Source organism: Meles meles, chromosome 20 (assembly GCF_922984935.1).
Source record: "Meles meles chromosome 20, mMelMel3.1 paternal haplotype, whole genome shotgun sequence".
Lineage (NCBI taxonomy): Eukaryota > Metazoa > Chordata > Mammalia > Carnivora > Mustelidae > Meles > Meles meles.
Genome location: NC_060085.1, coordinates 21,654,338 through 21,679,989, shown reverse-complemented (window position 1 = coordinate 21,679,989; position 25,652 = coordinate 21,654,338). Strand labels below are relative to the sequence as shown.

General features: G+C 48.2%; 1 protein-coding gene across 1 annotated transcript in view; it reads right to left on the bottom strand.

Moving 5' to 3' along the window:
• Positions 1 to 20,537, bottom strand: part of DNAH1 (dynein axonemal heavy chain 1) — a 72,825-nt gene extending 52,288 nt beyond the window's left edge. The window contains exons 1-7 of the mRNA XM_045991948.1: positions 20,188 to 20,537; positions 19,111 to 19,183; positions 16,880 to 17,054; positions 16,063 to 16,219; positions 15,752 to 15,884; positions 13,090 to 13,251; positions 12,256 to 12,508 (exon numbers count right to left, since the gene is read on the bottom strand). Of these exons, the coding sequence (XP_045847904.1) occupies positions 12,256 to 12,508; positions 13,090 to 13,251; positions 15,752 to 15,884; positions 16,063 to 16,219; positions 16,880 to 17,054; positions 19,111 to 19,183; positions 20,188 to 20,529 (1,295 nt within the window). The 5' untranslated portion in view covers positions 20,530 to 20,537. The remainder of the gene's footprint in view (positions 1 to 12,255; positions 12,509 to 13,089; positions 13,252 to 15,751; positions 15,885 to 16,062; positions 16,220 to 16,879; positions 17,055 to 19,110; positions 19,184 to 20,187) is intronic.
• Positions 20,538 to 25,652: the final 5,115 nt, after the last annotated feature.

The window sequence follows — 25,652 nt, the reverse complement described above, 5'->3', positions numbered from 1 at the left end:
CTGTACAAGAATCCCCCTAAACAGGCCCAGCTTTGAGGGAATGCAACCTAGGGCAGGACCCAGTGGAATCTGGACTTTGTGCTTCTGAAATTATTGCTGCCATCCACCTGGGGATGAAGCCAGCCCCCACCAGAGACAAGAGTCCTCACACACTGAGCCTGGCATATCCTGCATCCGATTTCTAGTTACCAGCAAAGCAGGGCATTTTCCTGCTGTCTAAGCCAATCTGAGCCCAGCGTATTTGTTATCAAGAGCCCAAAACATTCTCAGTGATACAAAACCTGAGAAATGGAATTCTGGACAACCAAGGGAATGGCCACATCCATACCAACCTCCCCAGATGCTCCCGAAAACCAGAGGGAAAGAAGAAAAAAAGAAAAGGCAGGACAAATAACACTACCAAACCCATGCCGTTAGCATTCCCAGCACAAAGGAAATGCCCAAACTTCACATTATCTTTAAGTAGAAAAACAATGGTCAGTTCCCAGTGAGCTGCAGCTCCCCCTTCTACTGCCAGTCTGCATGGAAGATGGGCTCAGTCTGCGGAAAGAAGGGTAGCCCCAAGCTTGGTCTCAAGTCCTGTCAGAAAGAGAAAGTCCACCCTAACTGCGAAAACACTGACTGTGAGTCTGGGAGACTCAGAGCACTTGGATAAGGACGGAACTTCTGTGCATTCATTCAAGGTAATTTTCTTTGAAAGGCTTCATAACATAGGAGAGGGAAGGTTAAAGAAAAGGAGGACTTTGGAGATTGAAGGGTGAAGGGAAAAGAAGCAAAAGTAAAAAATTGGAGTCCTGCAAGGTAAGAAAAAACAAACAACTTGGGAAAACAACCCCTCTCCCCAACACACAGACACACACACACAGACACACAGACACACACACACACACACACACACCATCCTCTTAGAAAGAGGAAAAAAAATGGTTTGCTCTCTTAACAGAAGAGGGCGCCCTGGAATTAGGAATCTTGTAAATCATCCCAAATCCAAGGACTGAATGGGAGAAAGTAGACGACCCTTACATAAAACTACTGAGAGAGAGAGAGAGAAACATCCACCTACCTGAAGAAAATTCTCATCCAACCCTCAAATAAAAAAACAAAGACAAAGCAGAAGAAAACTAGCATAGCACTTCAAACCAAACTAAATATATTCAAACAAGAGTTTGGGCATATGAGAAACACCTTGAATGAGAATTTCACAACCAAAACAGAGAACTGGGCAAATAACAGGAAGAAACAAAAGCTATTTCATTGGAGTCGGGGCAAAAAAATTAAAGAAACAAAATTTTCTCTGGAACAGAGGCAAAATTAAGAGGTACATAAGGAAAAACAGAGTCAAATAAAAAATGTAATAAAGTACATTGAAGAAAGACCCGAATATAAACAAGAAAATGAAAATGAGGAGAAGAAAGAAGTAAAAAGTGGCAGAAATGGTTAAATTAGAAATATGTAAAGAAGCAGCAAGATATGGGGATCTTGGGTGGCTCAGTTGGTTAAGCCACTGCTTTCAACTCAGGTCATAATCCCAGAGTCCCAGGATCAAGTCCCACATCAGGCTCCCAGCTCTGTGGGGAGTTTGCTTCTCCCTCTGACCTCTTCCCCTCTCATGTTCTCTCTCTCTCTCTTAAATAAGATTTTAAAAAAGAAGAAGCAAGATAGATGATAGATGAGGTAGAGAAATATGAGGGAATCTGATAAAGAAAAACAGGAAAATGGAACAGAACAAATATTTAAAACTATAATCCAAGAAAAATTCCAGAAATAAAGAATATCTCAATTTATGTTTCTAAAAGGCCCATTTGATACTTATGAAAACTGACCCAGAACGATCATACTCTAGAGTATGACATAAAACTGACTGCAGGGGAGGAAAGAACAATCCTCTTTTCTTCTACTCCTCCAGGTTCTTGGCTGAGGCTCTGTAACAAAGACGGATTAGCAAGAGAACAGCTTACAAATTTATGTTTCCCTTGGTATAGGAGCCTTCATATGAGACATACTCTAGTAAAATTATTAGACTTTAAAGATTAAAAACAAGGGGCGCCTGGGTGGCTCAGTGGGTTAAAGCCTCTGCCTTCGGCTCAGGTTGTGATCCTAGGGTCCTGGGTTAAAGCCTCTGCCTTCGGCTCAGGTCGTGATCCTAGTGTCCTGGGATCGAGCCCCGCATCGGGTTCTCTGCTCAGCAGGGAGCCTGCTTCCTCCTCTCTCTCTCTCTCTCTCTGCCTGCCTCTCTGCTACTTGAAATCTCTGTCTGTCAAATAAATAAATAAAATCTTTAAAAAAAAAAAGACTAAAAACAAATTTTAAAAGGCCCCCAAGCCAAAAAAAATCAACTGATTTTTCATTTTTATCAAGGGAAAATCAAGGGAAGGGGAGTTAGACTGGCATGGGGCTTCTCAAAATCAACATTCAAAGCAAGGCAACAGAAGAGCACCATTAAAAACAAAACAAAACAAACAAATAAACAAAAAAACCCTCAAGCAATAACAGTGTGAAACAAGAATTTGATATTGAATCAAGTTGTCTGTCAAGTTTTAAACATGCAGGAACTCTAGAAACAATATACTCTTGAGCCCTTGATGAGGAATCTACTAGAAGAAGAGCTTCACCCAACCAAGAGATTGATGGTGTTCAGGACACACTTCCCCCAAATGGCACCTTCGCATACTGAATGTTTTAAACTGAAGGAATTTGAGACATGGCTTCCTTGAAGCAGATCATAAGATCCTCAGGAGAGACATGACCTCCTGATACCCAGAGGAAAGGGCATCCTTAGCTCCAAGATGGAATGACACCAAGAGGTGCCCCAATGAAGAGGTCTCGCTGCTTTCCTCAGTTTACTACCCTTAGCTCATATCCTTCTGTCTTGCCACAGTCCCCACAACCTTCCATCCTTCATCAAACCTAGCATAGGTTTAACCTGTTCAGATCTTCATTTCCTTACAAAATCTCCTATATCAAGGGAAACATAAATTTGTAAGCTCTTCTCTTGCTAATCCGTCTTTGTTACAGAGCCTCAGCCCAAAACCTAGAAGAGTATAAGAAAAGAGGATTGTTCTTTCCTCCCCTGCAAGATGATAGGAGAAACTTCAGGAAAAAAGTCTAATATACACAGCCGACTTAATTGTAGATTTAAGATTAAAACAAAGGTGGGGTGCCGGCTGGTTCAGTCGGAGGAGCACATAATTCTTGATATCAGGATTGTGAGTTCAAGCCCCATGTTGGGCATAGAGCATCCAATCAATCAATCACTAAAATTTATTTTAAAAAAATAAAAAAACAAAGAGGAGAATGGAAGAATATTATATTAAAATAGTAAGGAGAAAAAAACAACTAAAAATGGGAGGAGGGGGTGTCTGGGTGGCTCAGGAGGTAGAGCCACTGACTCTTGGTTTCTGCTCAGGTCATGATTTGGGTTGGGGGTGGGCTCCTGGGATTGAGCCCCACAAAAGGCTCTGTGCCAGCGGGGAGGCTGCTTCTCCCTCTTCCTGTTCTTTGGCCCCTCCCCCTGCTCATGCTCTCTAAAATAAATAAATAAATCATTTTTTTTTAAATGGGAGGAGAAAGGGATGAGGAAAGTAGAATAAAGTCAAGATTATTACAAAGGAAATCAAAGGGAATAGAAGGATAACATTAAAAACGGACAAGGCAGATATTAACAGTTTAAATAAGAAAGCAGGGGACATGGGGCACTATAAAAGGCTTAACTACAAAAGAAACCGCTAAAATCTGCCCAAATGCTGAAAGAAATTTTTAAAAGTGAGGGGCGCCTGGCTGGCTGAGTTGGAAGATCATGGGACTCTTGATCTCAGGGTTGTGAGTTCCAGCCCCACGATGGGTGTAGAGATTATTTAAAAATAAAATCTTAAAAAAAAAAAAAAAGAAATTAATGGGGCGCCTAGGTGGCTCAGTCGTTAGGCACCTGCCTCCAGCTCAGGTCATGGTCCCAGGATCCTGGGATCAAGCCCTGCATCAGGCTCCCATGCTCGGTGGGGAGCCTGCTTCTCCCTCTCCCTCTGCCTACTTCTCCCTCTGCTTGTGCTCTCTCTCTCTCTCTGCGAAATAAATAAACAAAATATTTTTAAAAATAATAAAGAAATTAAAAAGTGAAAGAAAAAAGAAACTACGTCACATAAAGAAGGAAACAGAATTGAGATCAAACACAGCAGCTCTATCCATAAATACAAATGGGTTTAACTCACTTATTCCAAGAAAAAGATTTTTAATTTGACTCATGAAGTAAGACTTGACTATATGCTGATAACAAGAGGCCTCTCTAAAACAAACTAACTCAGAAAAGCTAAAAAGGAGGGATGGGCAAAAATATATCAGGAAAATGGAAACAACAAAAGTCAGGTTACAATTCTGACATCAAACAAAGTAAAATTCTGGTCAAAAAGCCTTCGACCTGGGCGCCTGGGTGGCTCAGTTGGTGGAAGGACTGCCTTCAGCTCAGGTCATGGTCCTGGAGTCCCAGGATCGAGTCCCACATCGGGCTCCCAGCTCACTGGGAGTCTGCTTCTCCCTCTGACCTTCTCCTCGCTCATGCTCTCTCTCACTGTCTCTCTCACTCAAATAAATAAAATATTAAAAAAAAAAAAAGCCTTCGACCTGATCAAGAACACCTTTTAATGCTAAAAGCTACAATTAATAATGATAATATAACACACTCTTCTCCATGGACAAAAATAAGTACTTATTTTTATAATATTTGTAAATATTATGTTATTTACTTTCTTAGAAGTAAATAACATAATAAGATAGACTTTTCTGGAATACATGTATATATAAAACTCTTATACCCTAACTATGGGGATATACCTCTTCTCACGTGCAAAACAGAACATTCAGCAAAAAACTGATTATATATTAGGTCACAGAGAAAACATCAGCAGGTTCTATAGAATAGAAATGTTATAAATAACATTCTCTGATCTCAATGTGATAAAAGTAGCAATTATTAACAACAAATTTTAACAAGTCCTTCTCATATGCAAAATTGTAAAACCTGACATTAAACTATTCTTTAAAGAAATGCGAAATACGAATCAGATTTTTGGAATAAAAAAAAGTGAAATACTACATATCAGAATCTATGGGCTATTTTTAAATAGGTTACCAGAAGAAAGTTCATTAGCCTTAAACATATTTATCAATAAGAATGTAAATAAGTGGGGGTGCCTGGGTGGTTCAGTGGGTTAAAGCCTCTGCCTTCGGCTCAGGTCATGATCTCAGGGTCCTGGGATAGAGCCTGGGTCATGCTCCACACTCAGTAGGGAGTCTGCTTGTCCCTCTGTCTTCCTCTATCTTACTCTCTCTCTCTCTCTCAAATAAATAAATAAAATCTTAAAAAGAAAAAGTGGAAATGAATGCAGTAGATGTAGGAAACAGTCAAATTAATAAATCCAACTTTTAAAAAATTAACGCAGCAAACAAATCACTAAGTAACTTAATTAAGCAAAAAAAGGAGGAGAGCATAACTCTACAAAATAAGATAAGGCCAGGGGACGTCAACATCGAAACAGAAAAAAAATTTTAAATCATGAGACCACCTATCAAAAGACTAGGGAAATATATTGTAAAACCTAGAAAACATGGATCATTTTTAACAAAATACATAAAAATATAATATATATATAACAAATATAAAAATATAAAATATATATATAAACATATAAAACAAAATATATAAAAATTGATCCCCAAATTGGAAATACAAAGCTTAACTGGACCAATTCCTGTAGAAAAATGAAGTTATAAAGGAACTATCCCCCCTAAAACACCATGTCCAAATGGTTTCAGAAAGGAATAACCAGATAACCTTAATACAATAAGAATTGTTCCAGAGTACTGAAAAAATGAAGGAAAATACCAATATTCTTCTTATGAAGCAAGTATAATTCGCTTCAAACTTGATAATGACAGTACAAAAAAATTACAGACCAACATTATTTATATCGATGCAAAAGTTCTAGGCAGCATACTAACCAAGAAAAAAAATGATACACCATGGCCAGGTGGGATTTATGAAAGGAATCCAAGGTTGTTTCAATACTAGAAAATCAATTAATATAATACACCATGTTAATAGATCTAAGGAGGGGCACCTGGGTGGCTCAGTGGGTTAATAAGCCTCTGCCTTCAGCTCAGGTCATGATCTCAGGGTCCTGGGATCGAGCCCCACATCAGGCTCTCTGCTTGGCGGGGAACCTGCTCCCCCCTCTCTCTCTGCCTGCCTCTATGCCTGCTTGTGATCTCTCTGTCAAATAAACAAATAAAATCTTTAAAAATTTTTTAAATAAAAATTAAAAAAATAAAAATAGATTTAAGGAGACAAATCATATGATTATCTCCATAAGTAGTTTAAAAGTCTGTGACAAATAAACACTTAAGAAAACAGAAGTTTCAATGGATATGTTAATAAATAAAGTCCTAAAGCTAGCATTTTCTTAAGGGGGAAACTTACTAGAGGTACTTCCACTAATATTAGGAACAAGGTAAGGATCCCTACCATCTCCACTACTGTTCAATATTGTTCTGAAGGTATTAGAAAATGCAATTAGGCAGGAGAAAGTGGTTAGAGGAATAAGAATTGGAAAAGAATAAGCAAAACGATCTCTATTTACAGGGACTGTATACTTAGAAAGCCCTGGAGAATCAATGATAAAACACATTCAAACAATTCAGTAAGGATTATTTGTAATGGGATATAAAATTAGCATAGACAAATCAGTAGACACAGTAATAGAGAAAATCCCATTTATAATAGTAACAAAGAAGACAAAATACTTAATATGCAAAACCTACATGAGAAAAACATAAAGCATTCCTAAAGACACAAAAGTAGTCTTGAACAAATGAATGAACATTCTTTGTTCTTGGATAGGACAGTTCAAGATCCTAAAGATATCAGCTGTACCTAAGTTAATTTAAAAATATAATGCAGGGATGCCTGGGTGGCACAGTGGGTTAAGCCTCTGCCTCTGATTCAGGTCATAGTCTTGGGGTCCTGGTATCGAGCCCCGCATCAGGCTCTCTGCTCAGCAGGGGGTCTGCTCCCCCCTCCCCGCCTGCCTCTCTGCCTACTTGTGATCTCTTTCTATGTGTCAAATAAATAAAATATTTAAAAGTAAATAAATAAAAATAAAAATATAATGCAGTTCCATTAAAAATACAAAGGGTTTTTGTTTTGTTTTGTTTTTTTAAAGAGAGAGATAGTGCAAGCTTTGGGAGGGCCGGAGGGAGAGAGAGAGAATTCCAAACAGGCCTCACTCTTAATGTGGAGCTTGTCCAGGACTCAATCCCGCCTGAGCCAAAATCAAGAGTCAGATGTCCAATCAACTGAGCTACTCAGGTACCCCCAAAATACAAAGTGTTTTTAAGACAGAACTTGAGGAGTTGACACAATGCTCATGGGAAAATAAGCATGCAAATTCCTACCAAAATTCCTGCAACGAGAAAATCCCAACAACATTTTTGCAAAAATAGAAAAATCCATCCTAAAAGTCATTGGAATCTCAAGAGACCCAAATAACCAAAACAATCTTGAAAAAGAACAAAGTGGGAGGTCTCACACTTTCTGATTCCAGAACTTAATGTAAAGCTGCAGTAATCAAAACAGCGTGGTACTGGCATAAAGATATGGGAAGGGAACAGAGAGTCCAGAAATAAACTCTCAAATATATATGGATCAAATGATTTTCAACAAGGATGACAAGACCATTCAATGGGGGAAAGAACAGTCTTTTCAACACACTGTGCTAGGAAAACTGGATCTCCACATGCAGAAGAATAAAACTGGACCCTTAGCTAACCCCATTTACAAAAATTAACTCAAAATGGATCAAAGACCTCACGTAAGAGCTAAAACTATAAAACTCTTAGAACAGATGGGGGAAAGCTTCATGACAGTAGATTTGGAAATGATCTCCTAGCTATGACACTGAAGGCACAGACAACAAAAGAAAAAACTTAGAATTCATCAATGTGAAAAACCTGGTGTCCTAGTAATATAAAGGACACTATCAACAGAATAAAAAGGCAAACCAGGAGATGGGAGAAAGTACCACAAATCTGATGAGGGATCGATATCCAGAAAATAGAGAACTCATAAAACTCAACAACAAAAACTGAACAGCTGGATTCAAATATGGGCAAAGAATTTTAATAGACATTTCTCCAAAGAAGGACCTACTAATGGCCAATAAGCACATGAAAAGATGTCAACATCACTAATCATTAGGGAAATGCAAATACAAACCACAATGAAATACCACGGCAGGTCCATTAGGATGACTATTGTAAAGGAAAAAATGAAAACAAATGTTGGTGAGGACGTGAAGAAGTTAGAACCCCGGAGCCCCGTGGGTGGGAATATGCAACGGGGTACCTCCTAAGGCAGCTTGGATGATGGCGTCTCCAAAATTACAAAAGGGCTTCGCAGATGCCACTGACGCCACCGGAGCTGTCCTGGGTCACCCTACCACGGTCAACCCCATGATATTCTTAGACATTTGCCGTCAACATGAACCTTTGGGCCATGTATCTTTCGAGCCATTTGCAAAGTTCTAAAGGGAGCCAAAAACTTTTGTGCTCTGAGCAGAGAGAGAAAGGATTGTTATAAAGTTTCCCACTGTCACAGAATTATTCTAGGGTTCACGTGCCAAGGTGATGGCTTCCCGTGCCATAATGACACTGGCGGCAGGTCCAGCCAGAGGGAGAAATCTGACGATGAGAATTTCAGCCTGAAGCACATGGGTCCTGGCATCTTGTCCATGGCAGATGCAGGACCCAACATGATTGTTCCTAGTGTTTCATCTGCACAACAAGGCTGAGTGTTTGGGGGGCAAGCATGTGGTCTTTGGCCAGGTGAAAGAGGGCAGAGTACCATGGAAACCATGGGGTGCTTTGGGTCTAGGAATGGCAAGAGCAGTTCACCGTTCACCGTTGCTGACTGTAGACAACTCTAATAACTGTAATGCGTGTTTTATCTTTTTTTTTATATTTTATTTATTTATTTGACAGAGAGAGATCACAAGTAGATAGAGAGGCAGGCAGAGAGAGAGAGAGAGAGGGAAGCAGGCTCCCTGCCGAGCAGAGAGCCCGACGCGGGACTCGATCCCAGGACCCTGAGATCATGACCTGAGCCGAAGGCAGCGGCTTAACCCACTGAGCCACCCAGGCGCCCATGCGTGTTTTATCTTAACCACCAGACGGTTCCTTCTCCCATCTGTTCGTAATGGCCTACAATCTGTGCTTTCACTGTAGTCCTTTGAGTTCCATATTTTCCGTACCCCTCTCCAAGTCTAGATGGATTGCAAAGTTAAGTTTACGATTATGAAATAAAAACTAAACAACAACAAGAAATAAAATTACATATGACCTAACAACTCTACTTCCAGGTGTTTGCCCGAAAGAACAGAAAGCAGGGACACGAAGAGAGATTTGTACACCCACATTCACAGTAGCCAAAATATGACCACAGCCCAAGTGTCCATCCCCAGATGAGCAGATAAAAAAGATGCAGTATGTGCACACAATGGGCTATTACAAGGAAAAAGAGGAAGGAAATTCCCACTCCTGTTACAACATGCATGAACCCAAAAGACATTATACTCAGTGAAATAAGCCAGACACTAAAGGAAAAGCCTGTATGATTGCCCTCATACTTAGAACAGTCAAATTCACAGAGACACAGAGTAGAATGGTGGTTGCCCTAGGCTGGGGGGAAATGGGAGTGGGGAATTATTGTTTAATGAGTACAGAGTTTCACAAAGTTCTGTGGATGGACAGTAGGGATGGTTGCACAACCGTGTGAATGCACTTAACTTTCCTAAGCTGTGCACTTAAAAACAGTTAAAATAGTAAATTTTGGATCCATACCACACACCATACACATAAAGATGGAACAAGGATATGAAACCATACAAGTACGGGAAGAAACCCTCAGTATGGGGAAGGTCCCTCAAACTATGACTCAAAACCCAGAGGTAATGGGAGAAATGATTAATAACATTATCTAGATAAATATTTTTAAAGTTATATTGCAAAAATTACCATAAGCAAAGTCAAACTACAACTGACAAACCAGGAGAAAAAAATTACGACACGAATCACAGATGAAGGACCAATATCCCTAATATATAAAGAACACTTAAAATCAGAGGGAGAAAAAAAAGCTCAAGAGGCTGGTCGGGGGTGCGGGGTGGGGGGGGGATGGGCAAAAGACATGAATAAGCAAGTCCCAAAAATATATAAAACTTGCCCTTGATTATATGAAAAGATGGAAAAAAAAAACCATAAGAGACTATGGACTCTGAAAAACAACCTGAGGGTTTTGAAGGGTCAGGGGTGGGAAGTTGGGGGAACAGGTGGTGGATAATAGGGAGGGCACGTTTTGCATGGAGCACTGGGTGTTGTGCAAAAACAATGAATACTGTTACGCTGAAAAAAATAAATAAAATGGGAAAAAAATGAAAAGATGGAAAAAATGTTCAGCCTCACTTATAACAGTTCAGTCTTACTTACCTTGCTCGCTTACTTATCTTCCAGATTGGCAAAAGATCACATAGCTTGACAAAACACCCTCAGCAAGGCTGTGGGGGAACAGGCATTCACACGCTGCTGCTGGGTGTGCAAACGGCACAACCCCCACGGAGGGAAATTTGGTGACAGCTAACCAAACTATAGATGTGCCTATCTTTTGATTTAGCAATCCCGCTTCTCAGCTACCCGTAAAGATACCCCTCCATCACTACGGACATAGAAGGCACAAGGTTATTCACTGTAGCACTGTTTATAACTGCAACATCCTGGAAATGACCTAAATGCCTATATGATAGAGAACAGTCGAATACGCCACAGTAAGGAGGGTACATTCACACACTGGACTGCTGCGCGGCTGTGAAAAAGAAGGAAGGAAATCTCAATGAGCTCGCACGGATTGATTTCCAGGATGTACCGGAAGTGAGAGAGGTAACGTGCAAAAGGATATCCATAGCGAGCCGCTCTCCAAGTAGGAAGGAAGGCGGTCTGAGAATACGTGTGCGTCAGCTCATTTGTGCAAAAAGAAATACAGAAAGGACATAGCAGAAGCTAATGACACTGCTGAGCTATGCCCACGTGGTGGGAACAGGGTGGAAAGCGGGAGATGTAGAGAGGATAGAATGAATGGGGATGGAGAGGGACCGATCTGAGGATACCTTTATGAATACTACATGTCAGCGAGAGGAACAGATATAGAGAAAACATCCATTAAATACATAAAACAAATGGACCACCCTGTAGTTCATCAAATGAACATATCCCATTGAAGGCATGGGAAGAACTAAAGCAAATTAACTTTTGAATACCCCCCAGGGTGAAGAGAAAAAGAACACTACATGTGTTTCAAGTTCTGCTTAGTAAGGTTTTTCTTCTAAAGAGTATGAATTAGCGGTTTGAAACTACTTTCTGTGCATTCTGGAACTGAACAAATATACGAGGAACAACGAATGGGAGCTGGTTTTCTTCTGCAGAGAGAAGTAACAAATGTGTATACAGGAGAAGGAGAATTAGGGGCAGTTTGAAGGTATCACTATAGAACCCATGGTTTTTAACAGATAGATCAATAGGCAGAAATAGACATGGGTGTGTGTGGAGGTTATATGTAATACAATGTAATATAATGTTGTTATATATATATATATATTACATTGTATATATATATATATATATATATATATATATATATATATATATACATGCCTCTGATTCCTCTGGTCTAAAAATCTCAAAGCAATGATTTTCCAGTAGCAACAGAAGAATATCTAGTACCCAGATTTTGGCTTCTACATATCATTCCCCACTGAAAAGAACCAGGGCTCCTTGGAGAAATAGCCGATTTCAAGGCTGGATCTGGAGAAGGACAAGATGAGCCCAGAACTTCTTGCTGTGCCCAAAAGTATAGACATGCTCAAAGACCAATAGGAATATATCAGAAGGCCACAGAAATGAGCTTGAAGTGGCTCCCTCTGGCCCAATCTGGGGTAATTTGGGCATCAAAATATAAAATAGTAGCAACATATTATAACCCTTCAAATAAAATAAGAATCCATGAGTCAATATTGATTATGAGAGATCTGGAGATGAACAAGACACCAGTTAGAGCCCAAGAAGTCCACAGCTCAGTGGGAGAGATGGCCCACAGATGAGCTCCAGGAGGAAGTGATGCCGGTTGGGGGGTTGTGGGGGGAGGGTCTGGTGGAGACTCACAAGGGCCCTTTGCGCATCCGGGGTGTGCTCATGGCCCACTGCTTGATCTTGCTCAGGCTCTGCTCACTGATGAGCTGGTGGCCATCGGAGGGCATGCAGTCCACGTACAGATTGTATAGCAGCAGAGCCTCTGTGTTCTTGCGCAGGGCATTGGCCTGGACCACACGCTGTGTGAACACATGTGGGTCCTCGGCGCAGAAGAGCAGCTGGATCCGGGGCACCCAGTACTGGCAGGTGAGGAGGGGCGGCCTTCCTGGGGCCGGATAAGGGGAGAAGGGGACACAGAACACAATCAGACTCTCTGGGTTGCAACACTAGGCTCCAGCCTGCTCTGTAATTGAGGCGTGGTGGCCCTGAGCAAGTGGTCTCCCCTTTCTGACACAGTCACATCTGTAGAATGGGCACACTCCGTGGGCCTTCCTGCCTCACAGTTTTCCATGGTTGGATGTGAAAGTGTTTTGTCAACTGCAAAGAGCTGTGCACAGATGAAGAGTCCCCTGGGGTGGCTGCCCATGTCCCCATCCATCACTGCCACACAGTGTGGCGGGCAAACATCACTGATCAATGGGCCTCGGATGCCTTCTTGGCAGTGTGTTGGGAATGGCCTTGTCAGCGGCTCAGAGTGGGCCTATCAGATAATGGCAATCTGCCCTTCTTGGGGTCTCTCTCTGAGTGATGTGTCCTGGGGTTTTCACAGGTCAGGGGACAGACAGCCGCAGGACACACAGAGCAAGGGAGAATTCAGGCCTGACGGGGCTGTGTTGGGGGGTGGGGGTTGGCCTCAGTCACGGGCCTATGTGGGGGTCTGCAAGCGGGAGGGCAGAGAGCTCCCACCTTCAGCGGTGACCCCACCGTTCAGGATGGGCTTCCCGCTCTCATCTCGCACCAAGCCATTCTGGTCTGTCTTGTGCACCAGGTACAGCTTCTTCTCCTTGTCATAATCCAGGACGCCGACACTGCACCATTCATACTTGAGCTTCGGACTCTTGGGGTCCTCTGAAATAGGAGGGGAACCCACCAGTGCTCTCTGCCGCAGGGTCGGCAGGGGCCTCTGAGTGTGGGCAGCAAGTGCTGGGAATGAGTCTCAGTGGCTACTAGTCTGGCCTCCCTCCCTCCAGGATGGACCGCCTTTAGCTTCAGCAAAGCAAGGGCCCTGCTTCCTCCCAGCTGAGCTGGCCTCTGGGGGACCCCTGGTGAGAAGGAGTCAGAAGGACCAGGCTTCTCTGTCCTTTTGCTCTGTATGACCCCTTCACAGCTGACAGAGACAGGCCAGCGGGGCTGGGACAGGAGGCAGGAGAGCCCCAGGCACAGAGAGACCTGTTGAGGATGTAGTTGTAAGACTCCTCGAGTCTGAACTGGACACCTTCAAGGTGACCAAGGCCAGAATGAACCCCTTTCTGTGGGCTGCCCATGGCAGTTGAGCCCCTAGGCCCCTCATATAACTACAGATCAGGGCAAAGTAGATGATGACCGCCCACTGCTGGGACACAGTGGTCTGTTGGGCCTCAGGGTCTGTTGGTCAGGATGGGCCTCCCACCCACTTCCTGGGCTGAAAGCCTTTGCCCTATTCTTCAGCTCATCTCCTGCCACTGCCAGCTCTACACATTTCTCTCCAGCCATACTTCACGTCAGGCTGTTCCTGTGACTTTGGAGCTAACTCCTGCCTCAGGGCCCTTGCACTGGCTATGTTCTATGCCTGGAATAGTCTTGGCTCAGGTCACCTTATTGCTGGCATGTTCCTTGCTCCAATGACTTCTCCTTGGAGAAAGAATCTCTGCCTACAAGAGCACCTTCACCCTGGGAACTCTCTGACTTGATACCCTGTTTGTGTTCCTCACAGAGTCTAAAGTCACAGTATGTATGCATCCTATCCTGGTGCCGGTTGGCCTCCTTACATTAGGGGCACCTCCCCAAGGGCAGGTGTGACCTTGTCTGTGTTGGTCACAGCTGTGTCTCTGTACCTAGAATGAAAACTGGAATATAGTAGGTGCTCCGTATGCTTTTGTGGAAGGAAGACGCGCGTGGCACGGTGCCTAGCAGAAGTGCCTTAAAATAAACTGATGAGTTCTACACACTGGGTCGAGGGAAAATGGCCGGAATTCTGGTTCAAGCTGGGAAGACGGGTAAAGGAGCTTGCTGTGGTAAACTCACTGGCTTTGCTTGTTTTGCTTTTGCCATCCCTCCCCTTCCTATAAGCTTCTTTTTTGAAAAGGCTGACCTGTCTTGGCTCAGCTTAGAGAAAAAGATGTCACAAGAAGCCCAGGGCAGAACACAAGAGGTCTCTAGCAGAATCGCTTCCTGCCAGCCCCTCCTCCCACCGGGCGGGCTGCCTTTGGCAGGGCTTGGGCGAAGGAGTGTGGCCTGTGTGAAGGGGGCGGGCAGAAACACTTCGTGGAGGCTGGTTCTCGGTGCATTTAAGGTTAATGCAGCCCCACACCTTCTGGTTTTATCACCAGGAATTGGAGATCTGGGAACAATTGAGTTAAATTATTTTTGTAATTAAGTCCAAAGTAAAGGGAACATTCTGGGTTTCCTGTCTAGTTCAGAGAAATTGATTCCAGCATTAACATGTTTTTAAATCGAAACATAAATTTACAGCTTGCTCAATGAACTTGCTGGTGGGGGGACCCCTGGAGGCTGAGCAGTCTTAAAACCAGCCAGCATGGCTCTCAGTCCTGGAGGCAGCCCACCAGAGCCCCACTCCCCACCCCAAAGCAGTGTGTCTGCCCATGGGTGCAGGGAGCAGAGATGGCCCTCAGCTACCGCCAACATCCCGCCTCCTAACCTGGATCTTCCTGGGATGCCCACACGGAGACCAGCCACGCAGGCCAGGTGGCAGCCAAGGACCCCCACCACCCGCCACCCCCTCCGCTTTTTCCCAACAGCAAACACGGCCACAGACGCAGACAAGGCAGAGATCTGCATGGGCACATGTGTGGGGGTGTGGTAGTGGCAGAAGTATGAGTGTGTGCCGTGAAAACGGGTGTGTGAGTGTGGGGGGCTGGCGTGAGGATGATGCTGGGTGCTTGTGAATGAGTGTTTGCAAGCAGATGGGTGAGCATGAGGGAGTGTGCTGTCCACGCCGTGGTGAGAGCGGAGAGGCCACAGGGACAGCTGGAGCTACGGTGATGTCTGGGTGGCAGGATGGAAAGGCTTCACTTGTGCCCCTTATGCACATTTGAACATTTCCAACAAGCTTGCATATTTTTTTATCACCAGTAAATCAAAGATTTAAAAAAAAAAAAGATACTAGACACCATCCAGCTGTCCCTTCCCCAGCCCTCCCACAATGTCATCCTTGGTCCTTCTATTTCATGCCTCTGTATGGCCTGCCCCTTAGTCTGTATCCCAGCTGGGAGGCCTCAAAGTGTGTGGGCTCTCACCTCCCATGGCCCCCAGCCCCCAGGGCAGCCCCAGAGTCCATGGCCAGACTGCTGCCCATCAGAGATGGTGCAGACTGGGATCCTTCCCTCCCAGCCCCACCGGCCCTGCTCACCGTGCCCCAGGATGTCATCAGTGGGCAGGAGGGCTTTTCCAGGGACGGGTTTCCTGACCTGAGACCCCGGCTCCAAGCCCATGTTGATCCACTCGCTGGGAGTGCGGCAATCAAACTCTTCATTGTCAAACACCTGGAAGAAACAAGCAGAAGGTGGGGACAGAGAGCCTACTTCTAGTGGGGCCAAATGGGCGGGGTGTACCAGAGCGTGATTTTCAGATGCAGGAGCTACAGACTGGGGGGGTGGGTGTTGCTGGGCTCCTCTGGGCCTCCACCCCTGACCAACAGCCGTCTGTGGAAACTAGGCTCACCTTCAGCGGGAGATAGACGGGGAAGAGCGGGTCATGGCCCTGCTCGATGGTCTGGGGGTTTTGGGGATCTGGATGCCTGGGCATGAGCATGTTGGAGTCGATGCCCTCATCAGCCAGCAACTGGTTGATGTCCAGACTCAGGTACAGCCGCTTCCTCCTGGCCGAGGGGGACAAGGGGATCTCATGACAGCTCAGCTCATGTGAGGCGGCTTCACAGGTGCTGGCAAGGACCCACAGGGTGGGAGGGGAGGATAGGAATGTGGCCCAGGGACACCTGCAGGCCCCCCACCCCCACTGGAACTCATCAGGAAGTGGTGTGGGGAGTGGGGCTGGTGTCCCTGGCCCCAGTTGCCCTCTGTCCTGCCTGGCAATTCCACTGTTTTGACTCAAAGGCCACCCTCCCCGTTTCCACAGCAAGGAAGGCAGTGTGTTCCTATTAAGAAACCAAAGGGCGGGGCGCCTGAGTGGCTCAGTGGGTTAAGCCGCTGCCTTTGGCTCAGGTCATGATCTCAGGGTCCTGAGATCAAGCCCCGCATCGGGCTCTCTGCTCAGCAGGGAGCCTGCTTCCCTCTCTCTCTCTCTCTGCCTGCCTCTCTATCTACTTGTGATCTCTCTCTGTCAAATAAATAAATAAAATATTTAAAAAAAATTAAAAAAAAAAAAGAAACCAAAGGGCTAGAAGATTTGCACAGAGACCTGTTTTCGTAACCTCTGCCATGAGGATGGTCACCTAGTTGCCTGCTGTCCCTCGCCCCCTTGAGTTGGGTGGATGCCGCCTCCCAGAGGACGAGCCTGCCCGCTGCCAACTCAGCCATACCTCTCGATCTCAATCTTGCGGGGACACTGGCCTGGCAGCACCAGGAAAGGCACCTGCACCTTGGGTTCATAGGCCTGCGGCGGGAAGTCAGTCTGAGTGAGCATCTGGGTGGTGGACCCAATATGCTGCTGCTCCAGGTAATCGTCAAAGTCCTCAGGAATCTCAAAGGTTCTGACTGTAGGCAGAGGCACAGGCAGGAGTGGAAGGGGTTCAGGCCAGGGCCCAATACTCCCCAAGGCAAAATACTAGGGACCAGCCATGCATGCTTTGGGGCCAGAGAAGCTCAGAGCTTGTCTGTGGCTGGCAGTGGCGAGGAGAAGGTGTAGACTTGGCACCAAGCACCCAAGAGAGTGCAAGCCTGGAGGACAAGGGCCTCTGGAAGGCCTCCTGCTCTCCCTGTCCGGAGCCAGCGTGCTCGGTCCTCTCTTCCCTGCACCTCTCCTCCCCACACTGGTGGCCGTTGTGCAAGCCGGATGCTGAATCCAATGACCAATGGGGATTACAACTGGACAGGAAGGTGAAGTGGTAGCTCCCTGCTGCCCCTACTCCAGAGGCCCCAGGCATAGCAATGGTCAATGCTATTCACCCCCCCAGGAACATTTCCAAAGTCAAGGCATTCTGGATACGGTATGAGCGGGTAGCACCATCACCCTGGCCCTGTGGGACATTCAAGGCACAAAGTGGCCACCCCTACTTAGACAACCAGGGCAGACAGAGGCTTCCATTCCAGGTCTTGGGACAGGACAGCTGGTGGGGAGAGACCCATCGGTAGTGTGACCATCCCAGTCTGCTTGGAACTTAGGGATTCCCGGGACTTGAGATGTTAAGAGTAAAGGAAGCCCAGAGAGGTGGGGAAAGGGGGTATGGGAACATGCTCTGGGAGATGAGTCACCTCTCCCAGGAGCTGGGGAGGCTCACAAAAGCTCAGTGATGGCCCCCATCCAATCTCCTGGGAGGGCCTGTTGAGCCTCACCACCTCTCCAGAGACAAGAGGTAGTCACACTTCAGGACAGCCCACCTTGGGATTTAGCCTCTGGGGCTCCATAGAAGACTCGAGAGGCTCAGCAGAGGCCGCTGGTCCTCAGCGAAGTCTGCTCTCCTCCCAGAGTTGTCAGGGGCTCAGGGAGCCTCACAGTACCAAAAAGTCGTGGTTAATCATGTTTTTGAGCCTGTGGGTCCATGACACCATTCCCCTCCCAGGATCATGGGCTTCTGGGCTCAGCCCTGAATGCCAGGGGCCAAGGAGGAGGCAGGGTGAGGACAACTAAGCCTGGCCTTCAGCTGTGCCCATGAGTCCCAGGCAGGCTTCTCAAGTCCTCCCCTTGTCCTTCCAGCCACAGAGTGGACTTCTATGGCCTGGAAGCCACCACTGCTTTCCCTCAGGCGGGTGGGGGTACAGAGCCGCACACAGTCTTTAGATCTGTGCTCTGTAAGCATTTCTGAGCCCCAGTTGTCTGGGAGACTGTAGAGCACAATAACCTGGATCCTCAGCTCACTGCACAAATGCACGTACACGTGCTGTTTCCTGGGCCACTTCTGGGGCTTCCCAGATCCCACAAGGCTCAAGGGCACTGAAAAGACTAATCTGGGAGATGCCAGCAAAGAGTCAAGCTGCTCCTGGAGCTGGGCCCGATTGAAGGGGGTATCCTGTCTGCCAGCCAGGTGGGAGGGTCCCCAGCCAGTTCCTCTCTGCCACTCAGGGCCCCAACCAGCTTGCTGCCTCTCCTGTGGAGATGGCCCCCAGACCCCACAATCCTGTCCCAGACCTTACAAGACTCAGTGCATAGCCTGGGAGGAAGGAGAGTCACCCTTTCCTCCTTCGGCAGAGATTTCCTGTGCTAGGTCCTGCTCTAGGTGCTGGGGTCCCTGTGAGGACCACTCAGACACAGTCCTGGCCTCCTCCAAGCTCATGTTTCAGGCGAGGGAGAAAACAGAATTTACACAAGTAAACACCCTAGTGTCTCCAGCCAGGCAGAGAACGGATGCTCTGGCCCTGAGCAGCCCAGCCACCATGGAGCCCTTGTCACAGCTCTGCTAAGAGGAACAGAAAGCTGTGCTTCACTGAGCACTAACCATTAGCTTGGTCCTCACAAAGCACCTTGTGTCTTGTTACCCCCATTTTACAGCTGAGGAAACTGAGATCCCAAGCCAAGCATAAATAATCTCTCTAAGAACAGAGGCCCTGCTTCTAAATGCACCCACCCATCCACCCTGCCCCTCTGGGCACTGACCGTTTGGAGTAAACTTGTCAAGGTCGGCCTGTCGCAGGAGGTCTTGGTTCACGCAGGGACCACGGCATACTTCCTAAAACCAAATCCCAGAGCTCTGAGGGGGTGTAAACATCCTGGGGAGAGGCAGGACCTGGGAGAGACCACAAGGCCAAGTATCTCCCCCAAACCCACTGGGAAACACCCAGGGTCACGGGGATGGGGCAGAACCAGTGAATTTCCGTAATTCCTCTTTCAGAGGCCACAGTGGACAATAAGCTGCAGCCACCTAGGACACCCCTGACCCCACCTGCTTCTGGTCCTGCACAGCATCCTCCTTCCTCTGAGATCACCCCTGCTGTGTCCACGGACTGAGCCACAAGATGGAGGGACCACAATGCCAGCAGGTGTCTCTGTGCATGTCTCCTCCACCAAGGGCAAGTCTGGCACCCCCAGCATAGTGAGGATCGGTGGGTTCTTGCCCTATCTCTCTTGACCCGTCCTGGCTAGAACTTTCCTAAGGCTGCCCAGGACTCGGGGGCTCTTTGAACCCTCCCCTCGTTATCCCCTCTCCAGCGTCCCCCTACCCCAAGACTTCATCTGTCTCCTTGCCTTCTTTCCTCCTCCTCTACACAGGCCATGGCCTCTGTCAGGGATCTCAAGCCCCTGCCAGCCACCCAGTAAACACATGGTATGCCACCTTGTCCAAGGAACCCCTCCCCAACCGGAGCTGGGGGAGGACTCCCCCACCAAAGCCACTGCCCCGTGACAGTACGGACATAGATGTCTCATCTTCACTGTCACCCGTGCTCAGCCCAGGGCCTGCTGCGCAGGAGATACTTGGTAATGAACTGTTGAATGAGAGGACAAGTAGACGGAGGAACAGACGGATGGATGGTCAGATGGATGAGTAGATGGATGGACAATTTAATAGACAGACAGATGGCTAGATGGCCAGATGGACAAGTGAATAAATGGACTGATGGAGAGAAGGAACAAAGGCAGGGAGGGACAGAGGAAGGAAAGAAGGATGGGAGGGAGGGTGGGTGACTGGAACCCACAGGAGAGCTTTGACTGGGTAGGGGACAGCTCCACACTCACCCCAATTTGATCCAAGCTTCCAGGGCTGAGGATGTCAGAGTAGAACCCACGCTGCTTCATCAGGGGGTACTTCTTATCAGTGCCTGTCAGGGGCAACTTCCGGGGCTGCCCCAAGTCTGAGAGCGTGGGTGGGGATAGGGATGAAGGCAGGGGATTGGGATCAGCACTTGGAAGAGGCTTCTCTGACCCAAAATCTGGTCCCAGAAGAATCCTCCCCAGGTTATACTCTAGGTCTGCATGGGTCCTCTTCAGACCACACTCTTGGTCCTCAAGAGTCCCATCGCACTCTGGGCCCTGAGGGGTCCTTCCTGGGCTCTGGCCTTCTCTGTTAGGCTGCTCCATGCGGCTTCTCGGGGCAGTCCTAGGAGAACATACTGCCATTACTGGGATCTTGCCAGCGTCTGCTCAGACCCCAGGGGCACCAGGACACAGGGACGCCTTGTCTGCATCCTACAATAAGCCACAGCCCCCCACTCAAGGCTTGGGGACAGAGACAGGGGTCTCCTAATCTGGACAGACACACAGTGCCAGGCGGGTCCCCCTGGGAGACAGCAGGGCCTTCCCTGGACGCTGCATATGAGAAATGTCTTAACAAAAGCCTACGCTGACCCAAGCAACGCCCTCTCCCCACTCCCCCCCACCCCCACCCCGCACACTGGCACAAAGCAACTTGTGGTACAGGCTGCCCTGTTGGCTGGGCGTGTAATGCTCTGTCTTCTCCATTTTAGCCACCAGGTGCACCTGGCGGGCCTAGGCTTCCTGTTCGATCACTGCAGGGGAATCCTGCCTGGAGGGGTCTGAAAGGCGGGTTGGGCAGCCAGGACTGTCTGGATCAAAGCTACCCAGCAGTGCTGAAGCTGAGGGCAGCTGCTGAATCCATTTCTAAGAAGAGGGGAGGGGGGAGTTGGCAAGACCAACTGATGGGGCCCATGAAAGGCAGATGGGATTCTGGCAAGAAGCCCCAAACTCTGGGCCCAAAGGCAGCCCAGCTTCTAGCCAGTCAGGCGTGGCCTACCAGAACTCAGCTCCCTGAATCCACTCCCTGGTGGCCAGCCACCTCCCAGGGCCAGCGCCAAAAACATTGTTGAGCTGGCCTATCCTGCTGACAGTCACCAGCCCTTCCCAGAGCACCTTAAAGGACAGGGGATCTGCTGAGGCTCAGCCCCATCGTGGCTGCAAACCCACAGAGGTCTGCTCATCTTAGAACAAAATCACTGAACAGAGCAGCTCTTGGAGAGGTTGGGGACCCCACGCCACAAGAGGGCTTCCCACTCTCTGGTTTCCCCCAGCTCTCAAATGTGTTTCAATATATTTGGTTGCTGAGCTGGTGTGTCATCGGGCTCAGCCAAGATAACAGACGGAGAAATGTCCAGGAAAGCACAATGTTGCTGGAGGCAAAAGGAGTCTGTGATGGGGAGTTGGGGGGTGGGGGGCAGCTCTTGCTCCTATGAGCCCTCACCCTCTGAGCGGATTGGCAGTGGGGAACCCATTCAGACACATCCCAAGAAGGAAGGCATGAGAGTGAGTTGCAAACTCAGAATCCTGCTTCCCCTCCATCCCTCGGCCCTTTACAAAGATCCAAGGCTCCCTTCCCATTCCACCCCAGCTCTGAGCACCTGTACGCTGCTGGTGTGCATGGGACCTGCTGACAGATAGACAGACAGACACACCTCTATCTTCTGTCAGCCCCACGGGTGATGGTGATGTCTGTGCGGGAACAAGCAGGGCTGGTGAGAGCGTGAGGACACCGTTGCCAGCAAGCCTCTGCAGGTCACTCTGGGCACTCTCCCCTATTTGTGTGGGGAAACTGACCAGTAAGATGGTGGGGGTGACCCCAGCAGGCACAGTGTCTGCAACAGGGAGTGCCATTAGAGGCTTAGATGTGGTTCGTGCAACATCTCATTCAAACCTCTGAGGTGGGAACTGAGACTATCCTCATTTCTCAGAGCTGGGGAGAATGATGCTCAGAGAGGTTAAGGGACCTGCGCAAGTTCAGAGAGCCAGCAAGAGGGGCAGTTGGAATTTAAACCCAAGGTATTCTTTCTCCCCAGTCAGATCACCTGGGAGTCCTAATAACTTGGCTAGCAGAAGCTTTGGGGTGGATTCACTGTCATTCAACCCCATGTGACCCAACCACCCACCGGGCACTGGCTGGATGGATACAAATAATCAAGAGTTTGGGATCCTCACCACAAATATTACTGTCATCACTAATCCACAAAGAAGGAAACTAAGGTCTAGAGAAGACAAGGGCCTTGCAAAGGACACACAGCCAAGAAATGGCAGAACCAGAAGGGAAATGGAGGTCTTCACTTCTGGCTGACGCAAAGGTCCATGTCCCTAAGCACCACAACCATGGTTCTCAAACTGTGCACTGAGGAGCCCTGAGGTTCTGCAAAGTGAGTCCTTATGGGGAGGGGAGCCTAAGCAGGAGGGCATCAGAGCCATCCACCCCGATTCAATGAAGACCCTGCATCTGTTTCACACACCAGGTTCTAGGTAAGGTGTCATGTAAAAAGGGGACGTGTGGCTTAAAGGATTTTTGAAGTCTCTTTCCTTGGTGGTGTTAGCTGGCAAACAATATTGTGGATAGTAATAACCACAAAGACTTGGAGTATTTGGAGTTATTTGGAATACTCACCTAAGGTGAGCCCCTCTGTGTTCCCCCAGCTGTCATAGGCTCCTCCCTCCAGTGAACATCTCCCTGTATTCTATGTGCACACCTGTCTGCCCCGCCAGGTGATCATGAGAACTACAAATGCAGGAATTTTCGAGTAACGGTGATCTCTGAAACCTCACGACCTACCGCGGGACTGGACAGGGACCTGGCTCACCACAGGTGCCAAGAAAGTGCTGGCTAAATGATCCCTTGGATGAATGAAGTGAGTCAAGCAAGAAAATCAGTTAATGTCTATAACCACTCTGAGACAGGTGCCGCAGTACTCTGCGGATTTGCAGGGGAGGACAGGGAGGACTAAGAACGGACACAGGTGGTCTTAGGTAAGAGACTGAGTGGCTGGTGGGGGTGGGCTCCTTCCCTGCAGGTGCCTTCCGCAGGGTGGGGGAGAGGCCACAGCCTCGCCATGCGCGGGGAGGGGTAAAACACCGTCCTAGTAAGTACAGGACTTTTCTGCAGGGTTGTTTAAAAGCGCGCCCCAGGCCTTTCCCACGGGCCAAGGCTGGGGAAACCGGGTGCGCAGACTCGTAAGTAGGAACGTGGACCCTGGGCCGGGAGGGCGTCCTCCTCCCGGTTCACTCGCCCTCTGTGCCTAGTCGAGGTGCCCCTGCCCCTTCTCGCCCTGCCGACCCTCGGCGCCACCGACTTACCGGCTCCAACGAGCGGCGTGGGGTCAGGCTGCCCGTCTCTAGGGAGGGACGCGGGGCTTGTTGCTAAGGGGCGGGGCCATCCGCGCAGCGGGCGGAACTTCCGCCCGCGAACGCTCCCAGGGTCTGCAAGTCCCGGTTCCCCACGCTCCTCCCGCCCCACGCTCGCCGCGCAACCCGGGCGGTGGGTTGGGGACAAGGACAGCCCCCCTAGGCGGTCAAACCCAGGCTCCGTTACCCATCTCCCCTCCCGGACTATCCTAGAGTAAGAGACAAAACAGCCGTAAGCACTTTGAATCCTAGTAAAAATAAAATAAAAATTAAAGTTATGTAAATAATTGGCGGGGCGGGGGGTGGGGTGGGTAATAATTGAGGAAGTTCGTATCTAAACCACAGCTGTGAGCCAGATGGTTAGGTCGCTGCGGAAAGGGTCGCTTCTGTTCTGTGGCCGGCTCAGCTTACACACACCCCTGGCTACAGCTCCTCAGGGTGGGCAGTGGGTGCTCTTGCACCCCCCTCCCCTAACTCTGGCCTCAGGTGCCCATCTGCTCCAAAGACCTGGCATGGGTTCAGGCTTGGATCCTACTCTCTGTCCTAAATATTGAATTTCTGCTAATTTTCTTCCATGTGAAAAATGGTATTGTGGTTATATAGGAGACTGTCCTTGTCTTAACCAATGTGGGCCGAAGAATTTCAGGACAGATGTCAGGACATCCGCTGCTACGACTTCCTTTCAAATGTTCAGCTAAATTTATATAGAGATAAGTGTAGAGAGGAGATGAAACAAAAGCAGTCCAATACTAACAATTGAGAAATGTGAAAGTTTACAGATGTCCGGTGTATTCGTCTTAACATTTTTTTTTCCTGTAAGGGTAAGAGGTGGGTTACAAACCAAAAGAAAATTGAAAAACGATCCCACCTCAACCTGAGAACCCTTACCCAAGGAGCTTTCTCAGAGTTGGCCTCATTTTGTAGATGGGGAAACTGAGGCTTGGTAAGGCAGGTTGGTGTTGGGGGACGTGGTAGGACCCGAGGTTCCTTAGACAAATGTCCAACTTTACTTGACGTTTTAGCAATGCTGGCTTAGTGCCCAGTCGGAGCTGAGCACTAAGCATTCAGATTTGAACTGGATTCTACTTTACAGTGTGTTTGTTGAACGGGCGATCCAGAGAGGCCCGGCCATGAGGAGCACGGAGGCAGAGTGTAAGCTGTGGCTGGAGACAGTAACTTGGCCTTTGCACAGGCTTTGCTTCCTTTGCCCAGAACACCCCTCTCCACCAGCTCCTGCTTCTGACCAACTCCTATTCATCCTTCAAGACCCAATGCTGGTGCAACTTTCCGAAGCCCAAACTGTGGTGTATTTGTTTTTCTTGTTGGCACTCACATGGTAGGTGCGCAGTGACCATTGCAGAAGGAAAGAAGGGGTAAGAGGGGGACTGGGGGCAAAGGTGGCCATAGCTCTTCGAGGAGACAAAGACCCTCAAAGCCCTGTTTAGGGCCAGCCTGGCTCCTTTGTGGGTCTGGGGATAGGCCGTGTACCCTATTCAGCCTATAGATAGACACCTGCTTCTCGGCTTTTTCCTGGCACTCCCTACACTGGGTACAGCTGTCCAAAAAGCTGCAGTACCCATCCGGGTTGCCAGGGCAACATCAGCCCATGGTGGGACGTCAGGGATGACAGGGGCAGAGCGCTAATCCTGGAAAGTTGCCAAGCAACGCAGTGGGTTGATGACATCACAGGGGCCATGGCTGCCAGACAGATGGATAGGCCACTGCAGGAAAGGTCCACTCTCAAAAGGCCCAGCCCACAGAGCCCCTCACCCCCACCAGGAGATGGTCACTGTTGTGTCCCTGGGGGGTACAGGCCAGGGGTTGTTTCTTCACCCAGCAATCCTTCCAGCTCCACTTTGCCCTGTACAGGTGTGGGCAGTGGGCTTGACTGCCTCCCTCCTTCCCTGGCAGGACACTGGGGTCAGTCCCTGCCCTCTTGGGTCTCGGATGTTCACCCTCTAACGCCTCCATCTTCTCCAATGGTTGGACACAGGCTCAGGCTTTGCTCTTCCTTCCCTGCCCTGAAGGCTGCCACACCTACCTGTTCCCTGAGGGAGGAACAGGGGGCTGAGCCATGACCCCACACTGGG